The 20,283-nt window shown below is 42.4% G+C and overlaps 1 protein-coding gene across 1 annotated transcript in view; it reads right to left on the bottom strand.

The window, feature by feature from the left end:
• Positions 1–20,283, bottom strand: part of METTL15 (methyltransferase 15, mitochondrial 12S rRNA N4-cytidine) — a 300,656-nt gene that overhangs the window by 12,054 nt on the left and 268,319 nt on the right. Inside the window, exons 4-5 of the mRNA XM_060261319.1 lie at positions 12,679–12,870; positions 8,350–8,528 (exon numbers count right to left, since the gene is read on the bottom strand). Of these exons, the coding sequence (XP_060117302.1) occupies positions 8,350–8,528; positions 12,679–12,870 (371 nt within the window). The remainder of the gene's footprint in view (positions 1–8,349; positions 8,529–12,678; positions 12,871–20,283) is intronic.

The raw sequence follows: 20,283 nt of genomic DNA, 5'->3' as shown, positions 1-20,283 counted from the left end.
GGCCTGGAAGCCAGCCAGACTTGGCCTGAGAGGACTGGTATTGCTGCCGATGCTTCTGACTAGACCAGAAAAGTGAGTAAAGGGGTGGGCTGCTCCAATGCACCCTGATCTCCTGGACTAATTCAGCAACCCTTGAAGGGCCTCAGCCAGGCCTAGAGGTCTGCAGATGTCACCATTTGTGTGGACAGCTTTGGCAGGCAACAGATGGGGTTGGACTGCCCCTAGGGGGGCTTCTGTCTCAGGGGACCATCAGGATGCCTTCTGGGGGACTGGAGTGTGCCAGCCAATGAGTGCTGGGGTCAGCAGAGAGCTTGTGAGCTTTGGACTTTTTTCAGCCCCAGCTCCACTAGGGCCCTTTGGCCCAGGCCAGGTGATTTTAATGAAATGAAAGATCTGAGAGCAGAAAGCCATACCTATTGCTCCCATCGACTGTGAGTTTGCCCTCCAAGGACTCATTACCATCCAGTGGTGCTTGTAGTTTATTGACACTGCTTTTAAGAATTTAAGTCTTAAATTAACTTAGGGGTTAATCGGGTCTAATGAGGAAGTGTGGTAGGGAGCTTTCCCCATCCATTATGCAACTTTGTGTACTGTAATTAGATTGTATTTCTTCCTTAATGATGGAGGGGAGTAAGAAGGGAGGTTGGGCAGGAGGGAGATTGATATCTGGAATTAATTTTAGTCTTGCCTAATTATTTGTGGATTTAGATGTTCTTTAGACCACTGATTATTACTGGAATTATTAGAACCATAACTATTGTACTGTGGGTTGTTGTGGTGGGTGGGGGAGGAAGGAATGAGCAGAGGGAGTGAGATGACATCTCACAGTGTGCCAGCGTAGGGTTAGGGATCCCAGTGTGCAAGTTTCTAGCAAGTCAAGACACACTCACTATGTTCAGAGTGTTTCCTTAAATAGTCAAAAACATATCCTGGAGGTATGGCTGGGTGTGTTAAGTGGTTTATACAATAGGTTGATGGGATTCTTATTGTGTAGTGAAGATAAATAGAATACTTTCCAGGTGCTAGACAAAAAAGTGTAATATTCTATGTTTGCTCAGATAATGGGGCCAGGAGATGGCTATTTGGTAAAAATTGGGAAGTTGATTATTTTCTTGATAGTCTGGAGCTGAGGAGAAGAAGTACATTAGGGTTTGTAGAATCTTTCGGGATCAAGTGCCGTGTTCTACTGGAGAAAGTTTTCCTTCCAGACATTTCGTTCTCAGCTGCAGAGAACATCCTCAGTGGCGTTGCAGCCGGAGCAGGCGCTCAGACCTTCTTGGCTGCTGTGCATTGAGTGGGGCCAGGGCTGCTGGAGAGCTGCTATTTGTAGGCTGGAGGGGGTGTGATGAAAGGGCATTGGGTTTGTGGATGTGCCCATTGTTTGGTGGGGCTTCCTGGAAGGGTAGTGATAAGGAAACTGGCTGTTGAATGTGACCATTGTTCTGTGTTAATTGCTGGGAAGGTTGGAAGGGGTTTGAAGATAAGGAAGATGGTTGTTGACTGTGCTGATTGTTCTGTGGAATTTGCTGGTTGTTCTGAGACTTTCTGCAATTTATAGTCTGTAGGGTGTTTTGCAGAGCTGGGTACCAAGATTGGTACCCAGCTCTGCAAAACACCCTACAGACTATAAATTGCAGAAAGTCTCAGAACAACCAGCACATTCCACAGAACAATCAGCACAGTCAACAACCATCTTCCTTATCTTCAAGCCCCTTCCAACCTTCCCAGCAATTAACACAGAACAATGGTCACATTCAACAGCCAGTTTCCTTATCATTACCCTTCCAGGAAGCCCCACCAAACAATGGGCACATCCACAAACCCATTGCCCTTTCATCACACCCCCTCCAGCCTACAAATAGCAGCTCTCCAGCAGCCCTGGCCCCACTCAATGCACAGCAGCCAAGAAGGTCTGAGCGCCTGCTCCGGCTGCAACGCCACTGAGGATGTTCTCTGCAGCTGAGAACGAAACGTCTGGAAGGAAAACTTTCTCCAGTAGAACACGGCACTTGATCCTGAAAGATTCTACAAACCCTAATGATGTTACCAGCCGTGAAAACCTGAAATCTTTGAGAAGAAGTACAGATGAAGACTACCATCTAGAAGAAGAGCTTTCAAGAAAGATGTGATTAGCTAGAGAGGAGAGGTTCTGCTGAACCTGGAATGTGACAGTGTTGACAATATGAGACATAGTATCAGTCATAATCCATTCATACCAACAGAGATGGGCTGCCAAAAAACAGCCAACCTCTTAGCACATTGGAAATGGGGACCTTTGGATTATAGCAATTGCTTATCCATTGTTCCTCCAAGGAGAAGAGAGACTGAGGAGGGGAGGAGCTGCACAGAGGAATGTGGCAACCAGCCCTGTCATTGGCACCTGTATCTCTCTCAGGTCCAGTGATGGCTCCTCACAGGTTCACCACTGATGCCATTCCTGGCTGCAATGGTGGCATTGCTGTGAAGGCCCACAGTTTTTGCCGAATGTTGGGGCATCTCTGCTCTCGAGAAAGACTGCCTCAGGTTGGAGGGCTGTTGCCCTTGGTAACAAATGCACATCCAGGAAGTAGAAGAAATCACCAAGAATGGTTGACTTCTTGTGTGGTGCTAGAACATGGCTTGACTGTAAGGGGTGTCAAACACAAAGATCTAAAGATAAGTGGTGGGAACTTGTCCAGTTGCCTTTGCTGTATGAACAGACCACATGAGTAATCTCATTAAGAGAATGTCAATCTAAATCTTATGCAACCAAATGAGTTCTGACTGACAACTGTAATAAATATATTAGTATGTAGTTGATATGATAAAGTAAAGGTAAAGGTGTAAGCACCAGTTGTTTCCAGCTCTGGGGTGATGTTGCTCTCACAACGTTTTCATGGCAGACTTTTTATGGGGTGGTTTGCCATTGCCTTCCCCAGTCATCTACACTTTCCCCCCAGAAAACTGGGTACTCATTTTACCAACCTTGGAAGGATGGAAGGCTGAGTCAACCTCAAGCCGGCTACTTGAAACCCAGCTTCCGCCGGGATCAGATCATGAGCAGAGTTTAGGGACTGCAGTACTGCAGCATTACCACTCTGCGCCACGGAGATGCCCACAAATGATTGTCTATGTTCATGTCTATGTTTATGTTCATATGAGATGACATTCTATATATAATTACAGTATTGTATATTCACTTTTTGTTTGTAAAAATAAAAATACTATATCTATCTATCTATCTATCTATCTATCTATCTATCTATCTATCTATCTATCTATCTATCTATCATCTATCTATCTATCTATCTATCTATCTATCTATCTATCTATCTATCTATCTATCTATCTATCTATCTATCTAAGAGAATATTTCTCCATTTATTTCAAAGATTATAATGAGTCACAGAGGTGGATGTAATATCTAAGGTATATTGAGCTTGAGCTTTAGGGTGTCACAGGCCAAAATGCCTACAATAATAGGTACAGGCAACAGTGCTTCTATCACATCATTTCCATTTTGAGCTGGCCCTTACATTATAAATCTGCAAGTTTCACATAGAATAATAATGCTCTTCTTGGACCATAAAGCTGTGAAAGAAAGAATGATGCTAGCTAGAATTCTGATAGAAAATGGAACACCTTTTTCACCAAGTGGATTTGAATCTGCAGGTAGTTAAATGGATTAGGGATTTTCTGGTACAACGGCATCTAGACTATATTTCACTAATATTAGGGAATGTTCATTTGTATGAGTCTAGCCATGATGAGCGGAGTATTATTCCATTCATAAACAAGGAATCTTTGTGTGGATCCAGGAAAAAAAAATCTTGTTTTGACCTTCCATAAAAAAGAAACTCATGGTGGCAGAAGAAAAACCTTGCTTGGTAACAGGCTTTACTAGAGATAATAATAGAACACAATTCGTATGGGAAGCAAGCAGAACAGATTTCATTCATAAAGATACCATGCTTCTGGCAAGATGATTTAAAATCCCAAGGAGAAAAATTATCCTTTATAATTTTGGGATACTCTGATGTTGCTTACACTGTTTAAAACGTAATAGATTCACATTAAAATACATTTAAATTTTTAGGCTTCAGATTGAAAATAACGTGCTGTGCCTGACAAGGGGCAGCATTCTATTCCCCCAAGTATGAGAGAATGGTGGACTTCAAAAATTAATTCTATTGGGGACCTGTTTACAAGAATTTTCCGTTGAATCTGCATCACTATTTAATAACTTTCAGTGATGCAATATGTCCTTTTGGCTAGGATCATTTAATACAAGATAATTTATATCCATCTGAAACTCAAGATATATTAAAAATCTCATATTGTTAATTAAAACTCTGTGAACTTGGATTGATTTAAACTTGTTTTATCCACAAGGATGCTTTTACAATTCTATTTATCTTTAAACTTCGGTTCATATCAACTTATTGTTCTGATGATCTCTTAAGTCAGAAATCTATATGAAGTTGGGAAAATTAAATTACATAAAGCTATCAGGTAACAAGGAATATCAGGCACATTCTTGAGAGAGATAATAGAAATATAGTGAAGTATACAACAGGAATTTTGAGGTACAGGGGTTTAGAGCTATTAACAAAGATCCTCTGATATATGACCACTGAAGTACTTATAAAGGTTTCATAGTTCATGATGGACTGGGAAAAAATGAGATAAAAGATAGTGTTACTGCAGCTCAAACCATTATGGCTGCTCAGCAGAGACTACCAAATATGTTATAACTTCCAACTGAATTCTGTGAATGTTTTATTGACTTACAAGGCATCTGGATGATTTCTCTGTTCAAAGCAAATTTCCCTTGCTCTTGAGCCATGAACAAATGTAAGTTATATATCTACCCCTCTGTAGTGTAAGAATTCCTTCTCTCTCAATCTCTCCATATCTCAGTAGTTCAGGAATTCCGCTATCTGTATCTATATATCTATGAAATTCTTACAATATAGAGATTTTTGTCTGTTTAAATGTGCAATATAACAGCCAACTGAGTAAACAGTTAAAGTAAAAAAAGTCAACACTTTTCTTTATATACAAAACCAGCACTCAGTCAAGAAGCCATCTTAGTTCCAGGGATATATTGTCTCCTGTCATGGGCTAGCAACATCTGTTTTTCAGCAACTTTTGGATGCCCAGAGGTTTCTATAAACTGAGAACCCACACAGCCAGCTAAGTGTTCACATCATTCACACAATCCATCAAGCGTGATTTTAAGAGATCTGCTTCTCCATAGAGAATGTTTAGATAAATAGGGATATTGATTGGTGTGTATTTTGTTGTTTCTGTGAATAACCCAGATTAAGGCATTCTCCGAAAGAACGCTGTGCTGTATATTTTGTCCCAGGGATGAGAATTCTTAACCAATTAATTAGAAATCTGGCTTTATAAATCTTAAGCATTTTATGCTGTTGGAATAGCTTATTTCTTCTCGGCAGAACATAACATAGTATGTTTAGGTAAGAGACAAATGTTATAGTCTCATCAAATGGATCTGAACACACTTGATTGCTGAAATTTTGTTTGCCAGATCTGAAAGATCCAAAAGGGACAGTAAAAACTGTTTAATCAAATTGTCTGGATTAGCTTTGAGAATGGCTATCTCACAGTTAAACCTGTGGGTTTGGAAAGTTTAATACTCCTGATTATAGTGAGAAAACCAAACTAATTAAAGATTGGCCTTTCAGAATCTGCTATAAAGAAAGATGGAGGGTTTTTTTTTTTTGTTTAAAGTAAATTGTCCCAGATGGTAAAGGAGAAAGTAACACAGATGAAGACTTCAGCTTTTCTTTAACGGGATTACCTAGAAATGGGGTTTTATTATGAAGCTAATTCTTTCACTGGATATGCAGTCCTAACTTGGACCTTAGGAACCATGGGTCAATAGTACATATGCTTTGTAGGAAGAAGGTCTGAGGTTCAATCTCTAACAACTCCATTTAAAGATCTTTACTTGAGACTAAGGGTGTGCACTTGGCATATATCAAGCCGAATAAATATCAAAAAAATACTTTATCAGTATTTCTTGGGTATTTATTCAGCCGAACACAGACTGGACAATCTGATTTGGTTACCGAAATAGCCATGCCTGAATAAAAGCTGATCTAATTCAGCTTTTATTCGAGCATAGCTAGAAGGTTTTTAAGAGCCTTCCCTCTTTTTAAGGAGCCTTCCCCACCATCAGTGAGGAAACTGAAGGCATTTAATTTAAAGTTTAAGTTAAATACTCCATTAAGGTATAATGAAACCGAATACATTCGTTTCCTGAATATTTACCTGAATACCAATACAATACTGATACTGGTATTCAGGAATATTTGGGAATACAAAATATTTTCCAGGTGAAATCAGGAAAAAAAAATTTTTTTTTGCACACCCCTAATTGAGACCCTGGTTTGACTCAATACAAGGTAGCTTCATTCACACAGCACCCTTCAGCATATAATAACTCATGAATTTAGTAAACAGTGAAATGAGCATCAAGTATCTTCCCTCGCCAAATGATATAAACAAACTCATCTTTTGAGATGATTGATTTACTAGGCACTAAACATTTTTCTCATATACAAAAAGCATAAGAACGTAAGAGAAGCCATGTTAGATCAGGCCAATGGCCCATCCAGTCCAACAGTCTGTGTCACACAGTGGCCCCCCAAAATTATATATATATACACACACATATACACACTGTGGCTAATAGCCACTGATGGACCTCTGCTCCATATTTTTATCTAAACCCCTCTTGAAGGTGGCTATGCGTGTGGCCGCCACCACCTCCTGTGGCAGTGAATTCCACATGTTATTGACCCTTTGGGTGAAGAAGTACTTCCTTTTATCCGTTTTAACCGGTCTGCTCAGCAATTTCATCAAATGCCCACTAGTTCTTGTATTGTGAGAAAGGGAGAAAAGTACTTCTTTCTCTACCTTCTCCATCCCATGCATTATCTTGTAAACCTCTATCATGTCACCCTGCAGTCGACGTTTCTCCAAGCTAAAGAGCCCCAAGCATTTTAACCTTTCTTCATAGGGAAAGTGTTCTAGCCCTTTAATCATTCCAGTTGCCCTTTTCTGGACTTTCTCCAATGCTATAATATCCTTTTTGAGGTGCAGCGACCAGAACTGCACACAGTACTCCAAATGAGACCGCACCATCGATTTATACAGGGGCATTATGATACTGGCTGATTTGTTTTCAATTCTCTTCCTATTAATTCCCAGCATGGTGTTGGCCTTTTTTATTGCAAACACACACTGTCTTGACATTTTCAGTGAGTTATCTACCACGACCCCAAGATCTCTCTCTTGGTCAGTCTCTGCCAGTTCACACCCCATCAACTTGTATTTGTAGCTGGGATTCTTGGCCCCAATGTGCATTACTTTGCACTTTGCCACGTTGAACCGCATCTGCCACGTTGACGCCCACTCACCCAGCCTCAACAGATCCCTTTGGAGTTCCTCACAATCCTCTCTGATTCTCACCACCCTGAACAATTTAGTGTCATCCGCAAACTTGGCCACTTCACTGCTCACTCCCAACTCTAAATCATTTATGAACAAGTTAAAGAGCATGGGACCCAGTACCGAGCCCTGCGGCACCCCACTGCTTACCGTCCTCCACTGCGAAGACTGCCCATTTATACTCACTCTCTGCTTCCTATTACTCAGCCAGTTTTTGATCCACAAGAGGACCTGTCCTTTTACTCCATGACTCTCAAGCTTTCTAAGGAGCCTTTGATGAGGAACTTTATCAAAAGCTTTCTGGAAGTCAAGGTAAACAACATCTATCGGGTCTCCTTTGTCCACATGTTTACTTTGTTTCCAGTGGCCATGAGTCTGCAAGGTATTGAGTCAACAACTACCAAGACTGTATGTCCCAATAAGTCTACTAAACTAGCCAATATAAATTGCAGATTAAACATCAAATGTATCATGTTGCCATCTCATGATTTACAATTAAGAAATCAGCTAGATTTTTATTTTACTAATTGGGGCAATTGTGACATCTTGCCAAATAATAAATTTAGACTGTTGAAACAAAGACAGAATATCCATCATATTGTATTGTTAAAAGCTTTTTAACAGTAAAAATAAAACATTCTCATTGCTGTTGTTCCTTTTTTCAGCTTGGCAGGCAAAAATTGTAAATGGATTCATGTAAAATCTATTATTAAAATAATCAGCAGCCTACAATTAAAAAAAAGATAAGAACATACAAAAATAGCTAAAATCAGAGCAGGATAGGCAGGATTAGATCCTGCATGGCTTCAAGTGCAAATAGATCCCTCTGGGACTTCGTGGATTAGTATTTTCTCTCTCTCAAATACTGCTCGGAATTAATGAGGGTACCTGCAACAATGCTGGCAAGCTGCTGAGTTCTGGTGATGGGGTATATGCTGCGTGCCTGAACAATCGCTGAAGCTATTTTCTTGGCATGCCTCTCCTCCCCATATGTTCTCAGGATGGACGCAAGTGCCTGTTGATCTAAAGCATTCACAACATCAGCAGCGGTGGGCATGTCAGGATACCTACGCACAAGAACAGCCAATTAGTTCACTGACGTCAGCTTTCATTGACAAGGGGTGAAGCTTCACAGCATTGAGACATAAAGTCAACCACACACTCACTGCATACAAGTGCTTCTGAGATTTTAACATAAGAGGCAGAAATCATTCTAAAGCAGAAATAGCTTCTACCTTGCAAATCACACTTCTTATTAATTCATAAAGAGGCTTTCTCCCCTTACCCTGCAACTCTCTAACATTAACTCACTGCAAAGAACAGTTGAAATGTCATTGTATCATAAACCTTCACATTAGAAGAAATAGGTTTAGATCAAGTATAATTCAAGAGACAAAATACTGCCTTTGCTTGCATAATGCCAGGACATGAACTCATTTTACAAGCAGATATTTTTCTAAGAAATCACATGGCCTTATCTATTTCCTGATCAGAAAAGAAAACCTTAGTCTCTGTGACCTTTTCCATCACATCTGGTGTTATGAAAAATGATCTTCTAAGAAAAAATGTGAAGTATTTCATGATTATTTAAAGGTCTCATAATTCAGAAATGGTGTCTCTTTTGAAAGAAATATATTAGAAATGATCAGTCTGGATAACATTCCCAGAGTGTAACAGAATAATTAGCATTTCTTTAATCTTTATTACTTTCCTTATTGGAGTAGTCTGAACAGTTTTATGTACATACTGCCTCTGGATCAGAGACCTCTGTGCTCCTTATGGGCAAGAGTGATCCATTTAAGCACTGGAATACCTGTAACTACAATGTATCAACTTCATTTACTAGCACTAAAAAGAGACAATAACCTCCTCCCCAATTTCTCAGATGCTATTCTTCTGTAAAAATGCAGACAAACAATTATGTAATATACTATTTGTAAGGAAAATGCTTTAAAATTTTAATAGCTATATCAGAGTAAAAAGCGGATGTATCAAAAGGTATCCGTTTGCTTTACTCTTTGTTATGGGATAATTTAAGTTTGATCTCATCTGATTTTTTAAACATAACATTTTACAAACAGATCCACTTTTCCTGCTTCCCTTTCTCCTTCTAGGGTTGCCAACCAGGAGATCTCTTGGAATAATAATGGGTCTCATAGCTACAGAGATCATTACCCCAGATGCAGTTGCCAGCTCCAGGATGGGAAATTCCTGGAGATTTGGGGGTTGAGCCCTGGGAAGGCAGGGTTTGGGAAGGGAAGTGATCTCAGCAAAAATATAATGCCATAAAGTCCACCCTCCAAACCAGCCATTTTCTCCAGGGGAACCGATCTCTGAAATCCTGAAGGCAGTTGTGATGCCGAGTGATCTCCAGCCCCCACCTGGAGGTTAGCAACCCATGTTCCACTGGAGGAAATGACTGCTTTGGAGGGTGGAGTATGGAGATTTGCCAGAATTACAACTGATCTCCAGATGATAGAGATCTGTCCCCCTGGAGAAAATTACTGCTCTGGAGGATGGACTCTTATGGTGCTATATTTGGCTGAAGAAGAAGAGTTCGTTTTATACCCCTCTCTTCACTACCTGAAGGCATCTCAGAGCAGTTTACAATCACCTTCCCTTCCTCTCTCCACAACTTTATTTTATTTTATTTTTTATTTTATCTTATTTTATTTATATCCCGCCCTACCCCACCGAAGTGGGCTTAGGGCGGCTCACAGCATAAAGTTCTAACAAAAAAAATTCAGAATTAAAATACAATAGCATTAAAATACAAAAAATACAATAGCAATTTACATAATTAAAACATTAATATCAATACATCAATCCAACAGTGTGCTATCTATAGACTTCCTTCAGTATTTTGGTGCCGGTCAGTTATAAGCCAACCGGAAGAGGACTGTCTTACAGGCCCTGCGGAACTGTCCAATATCCCGCATGGCCCTGACCTCTTCCGGTAACTGGTTCCACCCGCAAGGGGCTGTGATTGAGAAGGCCCTGTCCCTGGTTGACATCAAGCGGGCCTCCTTTGGCCCGGGGATGACGAGCAGATTTTGAGAGCCAGATCGCAGTACTCTCTGGGGGACATATGGGAAGAGACGGTCCCTAAGGTAGGCAGGTCCTAGGCCATATAGGGCTTTAAAGGTAATAACCAGCACCTTGTACCTGACTCGGTATATTATTGGCAGCCAGTGCAGTCCCCGGAGACCTGGCTGAATGTGCTCCCTTCTAGGGAGCCCTAATAACAGCCGAGCTGCGGCGTTCTGCACTAGCTGCAACTTCTGGGTTCGGCACAGGGGCAGCCCCATGTAGAGGGCATTACAGTAATCCAACCTTGAGGTGACCGTTGCATGGATCACTGTTGCCAGATCGTCCTGCTCCAGGAAGGGAGCCAACTGCCTCGCCCGCCTAAGACCTGGGCCTCCATAGTTAAGGCAGGCTCAAGTAGTACCCCCAAGCTCTTGACCCTGTGCGCCATTGTCAGTGGCACACCGTCAAGAGCTGGAAGGGGAGTTTCCCCTCCCAGACCACGGCGACCCAAGCAAAGGACCTCTGTCTTCGCTGGATTTAGTTTCAACCTACTCAGCCTGAGCCATCTAGCCACGGCTTGTAATGCCCGGTCCAGGTTTTCTGGGACACAGTTAGGCCGGCCAGCCGTGAATAGATAGAGCTGGGTGTCATCAGTGTACTGGTGGCAACCCAGCCCATACCTCCGGGCAATCTGGGCAAGGGGGCGCATGTAGATGTTAAACAACATTGGGGAAAGAACTGCCCCCTGAGGCACCCCACTATCAAGCGTGTGCCTCTGGGACAACTTACCCCCAATTGCCACCCTTTGTCCCCGACCATCAAGGAACGAGGAGAGCCATTGTAAGGCCAACCCCTGAATCCCCGCGTCTGTGTGGTAGCTAGGCTGAGAGAACTCTGACTGACTCAAGGTCACCCAGCTGACTTCATGCAGAGAACTGGGGAATCAAACCTGGTGCTCCAGATAAGAGTCTGCTGCTCAGAGCCAGTTTGGTGTGAGAGCCAGTTTGGTGTAGTGATTAAGTGCGCGGACTCTTATCTGGGAGAACTGGGTTTGATTCCCCACTCCTCCACTTGCACCTGCTAGAATGGCCTTGGGCCAGCTATAGCATTTGTAGGAGTTGTCTTGAAAGGGCAGCTGCTGTAAGAGCTCTCTCAGCCCCACCTACCTCACAGGGTATCTGTTGTGGGGGGCAAAGTAAAGGAGATCGTGACTGCTCTGAGATTCAGAGTATAGGGTGGGATATAAATCCAATATCATCATCATCATCTTAACCACTACACCAAGCTGGCTCTGAGGCCTCTCTCCACCCCAAATCCTGCCCTCCTTGGACTGCACCACAAATTAATCACGGATTTCCCAGCCTGGAGCTGGCAACCCTAGCCTCAAGCCCGTCCCAAAGCAGTATTCTCTCAAAGGTCAAAAATAGGCTTGGAAAGCAGACTGCCCTTTTTCTCTACCTTTTTACTTGCGGAAACCCAACCTGGAATACTATTGCCTAGCAATAGCCACTGAAGGCACCCATTGCTTAAACCTACAGGCACTCCTTTTTACAATTTTTGGGTTTTTAAAACACCCAATGTACATTTTTTAGATTTCATATTTTTATGCAATCCTGGGGTTTTTTTAGGTTTGTAGAAAGATCTGTGTTGTCCATTCACAGTTCCACTGGATTTAAGTATCCAAAGATTTGGCCAATTTTATTATTAGTATAGAGATTTAAGTTGTGCAATAGCAAACAAGCAACTATAGATGTTATGTGTACTACCATTATCAACAGTAGTAGCTGAAATTGGTGTATCTGCTTCTAGACTATGATATGGATTTTTTAAAAAATGTTTGCATCTTGCTGTTCATTGTTACATATACTTGCTATGCTATGTCATTCAATTACAAACTGTTCATTATCCCCTGTTGTTTTAAGTATAAACACTAGTAGAATCCATGCCATTGCAAACATCTGTAACAGCCCAGTACACATTTAAAAACAATCTACCAGTAAGGCCTCAGTGCACAGTATAAAAAAAACTATTTTGCCAAAAGCAATAAAAGCTGATTTATAATGTATATGCAGAGGTACATGTGGGGGAGTGATCAGAGCTCTGCAGTCTCAAAAGGAAATTAAATTCAGTGTGCTGTTGAGAAATTGATTTCTTGTTGGAAGGAAGAAATGTTTTATCAATATATACCTGCCACCATCCATCCTCATGTCCAAAGGGCCATCTTTTCGAAAGGAAAAACCTCTTTCTGGAGTATCCAGTTGCATAGAAGAGCAACCGGCATCCAAAACAATTCCATCCAGACCCCCTGGATGCACTCCTGCAGATGTTAACAAGGCTTCTGATTGACTAAATTGTCCTAGAAGAGCCTGGATTTGTTGCCTGCAAAAAGAATTAGAGAAAAAAAAATGTCTTAGAATCAGGATAACAATATTTAGTCCTCGTTTCTTTTTGTTGTTGTTGTTCAGTCACACAGTTGAGTCAGACTCCCCCAAGCCTGGCACTCATACTTTTAAACCTTTTGGGAAACGATGGGGCAAATTTCCCCGTTTCCCTTGAAACTGGCATCAATGAACATCCTGAGTGGCCACCTATGTCCCTGGAGGACATCATTACCCTGATTTCGCAAATTAAGCCCAAAAAGGCCCCCGGCCCTGACGCAGTCATCCCAGAGCTATTGAAGTTCCAACTAGAATGGTGGGCTCCACCCCTGGCTGCCCTGTTTACTATGATAAATAGCACTGGAATAATGCCCAGGACATGGACCAATGCAATCATTGTCCCTATCCATAAAAAGGGCAATCCTTCATTACCTGAGAACTATCGGCCGATTAGCCTCCTATCAGTTGTCGGCAAGCTTTTTGCCAAACACCTCCTAGTGAATCTAGAAAGCTGGCTGACAACAAACAACATACTAGGCCCAGAACAAATAGGGTTTCACCATGGTAAATTCACCCTTGACCACTGTGTCATTTTATCACACCTAGTTTCTAAATACAGTGGGAAATCTGGCAACAAACTCTTCGCTGCCTTTATAGACCTCAAGGCGGTGTTTGACTCAGTTCCCAGAGAGTTGCTTTGGGTTAAGTTGGCCAGGATGAACATGGATCCCAGACTGCTTACCTTGATTAAAAAACTGTATACACGTACCAGCTGTCAAGTTAAATACAACCTTCAGGGAAATCTAACTTCAGAAATTCCAATTTGTAGGGGTGTGAAACAGGGCTGTATCCTTGCCCCAGCAGTTTTTAATCTTTTTTTAAATGATCTTGCCCCTGTTTTATATGCAATCGATGGGCATGCCCCTAAAATTGCTCACCGTCACGTTCCCATCCTTTTATATGCGGATGATGCCGTCTTACTGTCATGTTCCCAAATTGGATTGAGGCGTCTATTATACCAAGTTATGACCTATCTCAATAACGAGTTAACCCTGAATTATGGGAAAACAAAGATTTTAGTTTTCTCTAAATCTTGGAAGCAACAATTATGATCAGTCCAGGGAAACCCTATTAAACAGGTCAAAACTACCAAATATCGGGGGATTAATTTTTCCTACAATGGGAGCTGGGCAACCCATCGCAAGTGCGCTCTAACAGTGGCAAGAACTAGTGCCTTGGCTATTGCCCTTTTTTTTAATCTGAAAGGGAACCGATACGTCCCTATGGCCCTAAGAGCTTTCAATGAGAAATCTAGCCCCCAACTCTTATATGGTGCCCCCATATGGATCAGTGCCTTCGACTATACCACTGAAGGCCTACAATCCTTCTTTTTGAGGAAAATACTGGGATTATCGAACTGTGTTCCTTATGCTGCAATTTGCATGGAAACTGGATTGTTGCTGCTGGAAACTCGCGCCTGGCTTTTGACCTTTAAGTTTTGGCTGCGCCTTTTATTTAACTCTGATCAGAATTCTTTCACCTTTTTGATGCTGATGGACCATCATGCATTCAAATGGTTGACGCTGATCCAAAAGAAAATCACATCCATAGGAATTTCCTTGGATGCATTTTATCTATCCTCTGCTCCTGCGGTATTTCAATCCATCAAACGCGGACTACTAGATATCCAGTTGCAATGTCTAACTGAGGCAGCTCGGAAAACTTGCTCCCCAAGCTATCTGGGTTTATCCCAGACTCCTGGGCTTTTAGCGCCCTATTTCCTCTTTTTAACTGATCCTCACCAAAGAAGAGCACTTATGCTGGCTAGATTTAATGCATTACCATCGGCCATCCTCTTTGGAAGATACCACAGAATCCCCCGCAATCTTAGACGATGCCCTTGTAGCCAAGGGGTCATCGAAACGGTCCCTCATGTTCTTCTGGACTGCCCTTTCTATAGCAGTCCACGAGCAAGATACCTAGATGCTCTGCTCTCTGACCATCAAGGCCTTTCTGACAATGCCAAGGTTCACTTTTTACTCCACGGGAAACACAACTTTGTCACTACTCACGTTGCTTGCTTTTTACAGGTTGTGATCCAAATCAGAGAGGCTTTTACTCATGCATAGCCAACAGCTATTTTATGTCATTTAACTTTTGCTGGTTTTTTTAAGGTTTTATTATATTCTATAGTGTTACTGTTGGTTTTAAAGTATACTGTATTCTTATATCAATGCCAATAAAGGTCTATGGTACTACTCAGTGAGTCAGACTCTTTGCGACCCCATGGACAAAGTCATGCCAGGCCCTCCTGTCTTCCACAATCCTCTGAAGTCTGCTCAAATTTGTGTTAGTTACATCAGTAATGCTGTCCAGCCGTCTCATCTTTTGCCGTCCCCTTCTTCTTTTGCCTTCTGTCGTTCCCAGCATCAGGATCTTCTCCAGGGAGTGCTCCCTTCTCATTTGGTGGCCGAAGTATCTGAGCTTCAGCTTCAGCATCTGACCTTCCAGGGAACAGTCTGGGTTGATTTCCCTTAGGACTGACTGATTTTTTTCTTCTTGCAGTCCAAGGGACTCTCAAGATTCTTCTCCAGCACCACATCTCAAAAGCATCTATTCTTCTGCGCTCAGCCTTCCTTATGGTCCAGCTCTCACAGCCATACATTACTACTGGGAATACCATCGCTTTGACTATATGGACTTTTGTTGGCAGGGTGATGTCTCTACTTTTTATTATAGTGCCCAGATTCACCATAGCTGTCCTCCAAAGGAACAAACATCTTTTAATTTCATGGCTACAGTCACCATCTGCAGTGATCTTGGATCCCAGAAATGTGAAGTCTGTCACTACTTCCATGTCTTCCCCTTCTATTTGCCAAGGTGTGATGGGGCCAGATGCCATGAACTTAGTTTTTTTGATGCTGAGTTTCAAGCCTACTTTTGTGCTCTCCTCTTTCACCCTCAACAAGAAGTTCCTTAGGTTCTCCTCACTTTCTGCCATTAGAGTGGTGTCATCTGCATATCTGAGGTTGTTGATGTTTTTCCTGACAATCTTAATTCTGGCTTCTGCTTCATCCAGGCCAGCATTCTGCATGATGTACTCTGCATATAAATTAAATAAGCAGGGTGACAATATACATCCTTGTCAAGCTCCTTTTCCTATTCTAAACCAATCAGTTGTTCCATATCTCGTTCTGACAGTTAATTCTTGACCCTTATACAGGTTTCTCAGAAGACGTTAGGTGGTCTGGTACTCCCGTCTCTTTAGGATCCCTATTAATACAATAATAGGGGTTTGGTGTAGTGGTTAAGTGTGCGGACTCTTATCTGGGAGAACCGGGTTTGATTCCCCACTCCTCCACTTGCAGCTGCTGGAATGGCCTTGGGTCAGCCATAGCTCTCGCAGGAGTTGTCCTTGAAAGGGCAGCTGTTGTGAGAGCCCTCTCAGCCCCACCCACCTCACAGGGTGTCTGTTGTGGGGAGAGAAGACATAGGAGATTGTAAGCTGCTCTGAGTCTCTGATTCAGAGAGAAGGGCGGGGTATAAATCTGCAATTCTTCTTCTTCTTCTACAATAACCAGGACCTTGATCAGAAGCAGCAATCAGAAAACACTGTCAATAGTCCCTTTATCTCCCAGCTAATCTCATTCCTAGTGCTGCTGAAATACATACTGGCCAACTTTGGAAAATCCAAAAGAAAGAAAGAAAAAGAAATAGGAAATTTAGACTACCTTCTGACCCTGAAGTCCCTGTTTGCTTGGTTTCTACTTTACTCTATTTTGTTTTATTGTATTTTACTTATAATTAGAATCAACAATATTAGAGAAGATAGTTTCATATTTGTGCTCAGTTTTCAAAATCTAATAAGACAACAGAAGAAAAATCACTTAGGTGAGTTTAAGGAATGTGACTGAATCATTATTGTGCTTCTCCACCACCATTGTGTCTGCATGCAATCATCTGGGAGAGTTGTTTAATGTAGTTTAGGGGCTTTTATATCATAATTCAAGGAAATTGAATTCTGATCACATGATGGCCTGCTGTGATCAATTTGCTACTTACTTGACAGAAGAAATCTCCCAGATCCTTTTGTATGTCCAATTTATATGAATAACTTTCAGCGTCTAGTCTCCGAGGATGTGGATCCTTGGACAGGTGAGAACTATCACCTGTGTTCTATACCCTTGCCCTTCCTGGTTGACAAAAGCCAAAGGGGAACCAGCCAAGTGGATAAGCAGAATGTTAAAAGCTTCTCTCCCCTTGAGGGGGGGGAGTTGTGCCACCTGTGCACAAAGAAGCAACGATTAGACTTGTTCTAGGGGAAGACAATCCTCCCTAAGCCCTACTATGTTGGAGAACTTCCAGTCAGTCTCCAGTCTTCCATACTTGGGCAAGGTGATAGAATGATTTTTTTCTTCTCAGCTCCAGTGGCTCTTGGAAGAGACTTTTCAGGACCAATTTTAAGGCTGGGATTTGACAGAAAGACTGTAAGGTGACTTTGTTGGTGACTTCTATCAAGAACTAGACAGTGGGAATGTGACCCTGCTAGTCCTGCAGGATCTCTCGGAGACCACTGATACTATTGACCATAGTATCTTACTGAGCTACCTCTCAACTCTGGGACTGAGGGGCACTGGTGGTTTGAGCCAGTTTGGTGTAATGGTTAAGTGTGTGGACTTTTATCAGGGAGAACCGTGTTTAATTCCCCAATCCTCCACTTGCACCTGCTGAAATGGCTTTGGGTTAGCCACAGCTATTGCAGGAATTGTTCTTGAAAGGGCAGCTTCTGGGAGAGCCCTCTCAGCCCCACCCACCTTACAGGGTGTCTGTTGTGGGGGGAGAAGATATAGGAGATTGTAAGACACTCTGAGTCTCTGAATCAGAGAGAAGAGCAGGGTATAAATCTGCAATTCTTCTTCTTCATCATCAGGTAGGTTGGTCTCAGAAGGCGGTGCTGGTGGATTCCTCCTTTGACCCATGGGCATTAGCCTGTACAGTTCTGCAGGGTTTGATCTTATCCTCCATACTGTTTAACATCTATGTGAAGCAACTGGGAGAGGCTATCAAGAAGTTTGGGCTGCTGAGTCACCAATAGGTGTCACCTTTCTTTACCATCTAATTCTGAGGAGGCTGTTGATGTTTTGAACCAGAGTTTGGGCTGGATGTGGCTGAACAAGCTGAAACTTAATCCTGACAAGACAGAGGGTATCTGCATTAGTGGAAAGGCACACATCTTGGATGGGGTTATATGCCCCTTGAAAAGCCAGGTTTGCAGCTTGGAAGTGCTACTCAACATAGCAGTCACCTTATAAAACCAGGTAGTTGTAGTGCTTTTGCCCAGGCTTAGCTGGGGTGTCAGCTGTGACCACTCCTGGTTCAGCCTTAGTTACATCTAGACTGTACTTGAAGAATGTGTGGAAACTTAAGCTATTGCAGAAAGCTGTGGCTAGATTGATAGTTGAGACTAGCTACTGTAATTTGTAGAAAAAATCAGAAATAGGCTTTGGATCACTGACACTGCAATCCCAGGAGACAGCAGAATAGAAAAGAAGTAACAGGAGAAAGTCACAAAATACCATGACCTAAGAATAGAGTTAGAGTGCCTCTGGAAGAAGAAGGTTACCATCATGACAGTTGTCATTGGAGGAGCAGTGCCTAGAAGCCTCAAGAAACACCTGGACATTCTGGGCATTGAGCAAATAACACCAGCTCAGCTCTGGAAAACAGTGCTGCTTGGAACAGCAAGAATCCTGCAAAGATATCTCTGCAATTCCCAAGAATTTGGCAAGATCTTGAACTGCCGAACACCTTCTACCAGTCAAACATCTGACAATTCATTAATATGCAGTTTAATATAGGAATTGGTGTTTAGGTTTTTTTTTTCTTTTAATAAAGGAATGAATGAAAATCTCTATTAAAAATAAAAAAGTCCTGTGGTACACTAAAGGCTAATTAATAAATGTGAAATAAACTTCTGTGAGTCACAGACCACTTCTTTTGACATTTGTATTACAAAGTTTACTAAACATTGATCAGATAGAAGGGCTACTCAAGACTGAAGATATGCTATATGCAATCCCTAAAATGTGAGATCTAAATTACTTTAATAATAATAATTTTTTATTTATATCCCGCCCTCCCCACCAAAGCAGGCTCAGGGCGGCTTACAAGACATGATACATATACCATGATATAACAATAAAATACAATAAAATACAGTTAAATACAGGTTTGTAAATTTAAGTTAAATAAATAATTTAAAACTGATATAAATTAATGGTGCTACAGTTTCAGTATATATATAAAGACGGCTAGGTATCATTGCCAAGATTCCATCTTAGAAGGCAAGTTGGAAGAGGGCGGTTTTACAAGCTCTAAGGAACTGATTAAGATCCCGCAGGGCCCGCACCTCCTCTGGCAGCTGGTTTGACCATTGGGGAGACATTATCGAAAAGGCCTGCTCCCTTGTTGTTTTCAGCTTGGCCTCCCTTGGCCCAGGGATTTTTAGAAGATTTTGCGAACTAGATCTCAGTGCTCTCTGGGAAACATATGGAGAGAGACAGTGCCTTAGGTAGGCAGGTCCTCGGCCATATAGGGCTTTAAAGGTAATAACCAGCACCTTGTAACGAACTCGGTACACAATTGGCAGCCAGTGCAGTTTCCACAGCCTAGGCCGCACATGTTCCCACTGAGGTAGTCCCACTAGCAGTCTGGCTGCTGCATTCTGCACTAGTTGCTGTTTCCGAGTTCGGTATAGGGGCAACCCCATGTAGAGGGCATTACAGCAGTCCAACCTGGAGGTGATCGTTGCATGGATCACTGTTGCCAGGTCGCCACGCTCCAGGAAGGGGGGCAACTGCCTCGCCCTCCTAAGATGGAAAAAGGCGGATTTAGCAGTGGCTGCTATCTGGACCTCCATTGTCAAGGAAGGCTCCAGCAGCACTCCCAGACTCTTGACCCTACGCACTGGTATCAGTGACGCATTGTCAAAGGCTGGTAGGGGGATCCCCTCTCCCAGCCCGCCGCGACCTAAGCAAAGGACCTCTGTCTTTGCTGGATTCAGCTTCAGCCCACTCAACTTAAGCCAACCTGCCATTGCCTGCAGCGCCCGGTCCAGATTTATAGGGACATTGTCAGTCCAGCCATCCATCAATAGATAGAGCTGGGTGTCATCAGCGTACTGGTGGCAACCCAGCTCATACCTTCGGGCAATCTGGGCAAGGGGGCACATGTAGATGTTAAACAACATCAGGGAGAGAACTGCCCCCTGAAGCACCCCACAGGTAAGTAGGTGTCTGGGAAAGCTCTCCCCCAATCGTCCCTGACCCATATTAAAACAAACCTCAAAATTTACAAGAGCATTAAGCTGTTTCCTCCCTACAGTTAAAAAAATTAAGACTAGCCTTTGGGGTAT

The sequence above is a fragment of the Heteronotia binoei genome, chromosome 21 (assembly GCF_032191835.1).
Source record: "Heteronotia binoei isolate CCM8104 ecotype False Entrance Well chromosome 21, APGP_CSIRO_Hbin_v1, whole genome shotgun sequence".
Lineage (NCBI taxonomy): Eukaryota > Metazoa > Chordata > Lepidosauria > Squamata > Gekkonidae > Heteronotia > Heteronotia binoei.
Note: the sequence above shows the minus strand (reverse complement) of the source record. Positions and strands in the feature narration are given on the sequence as shown.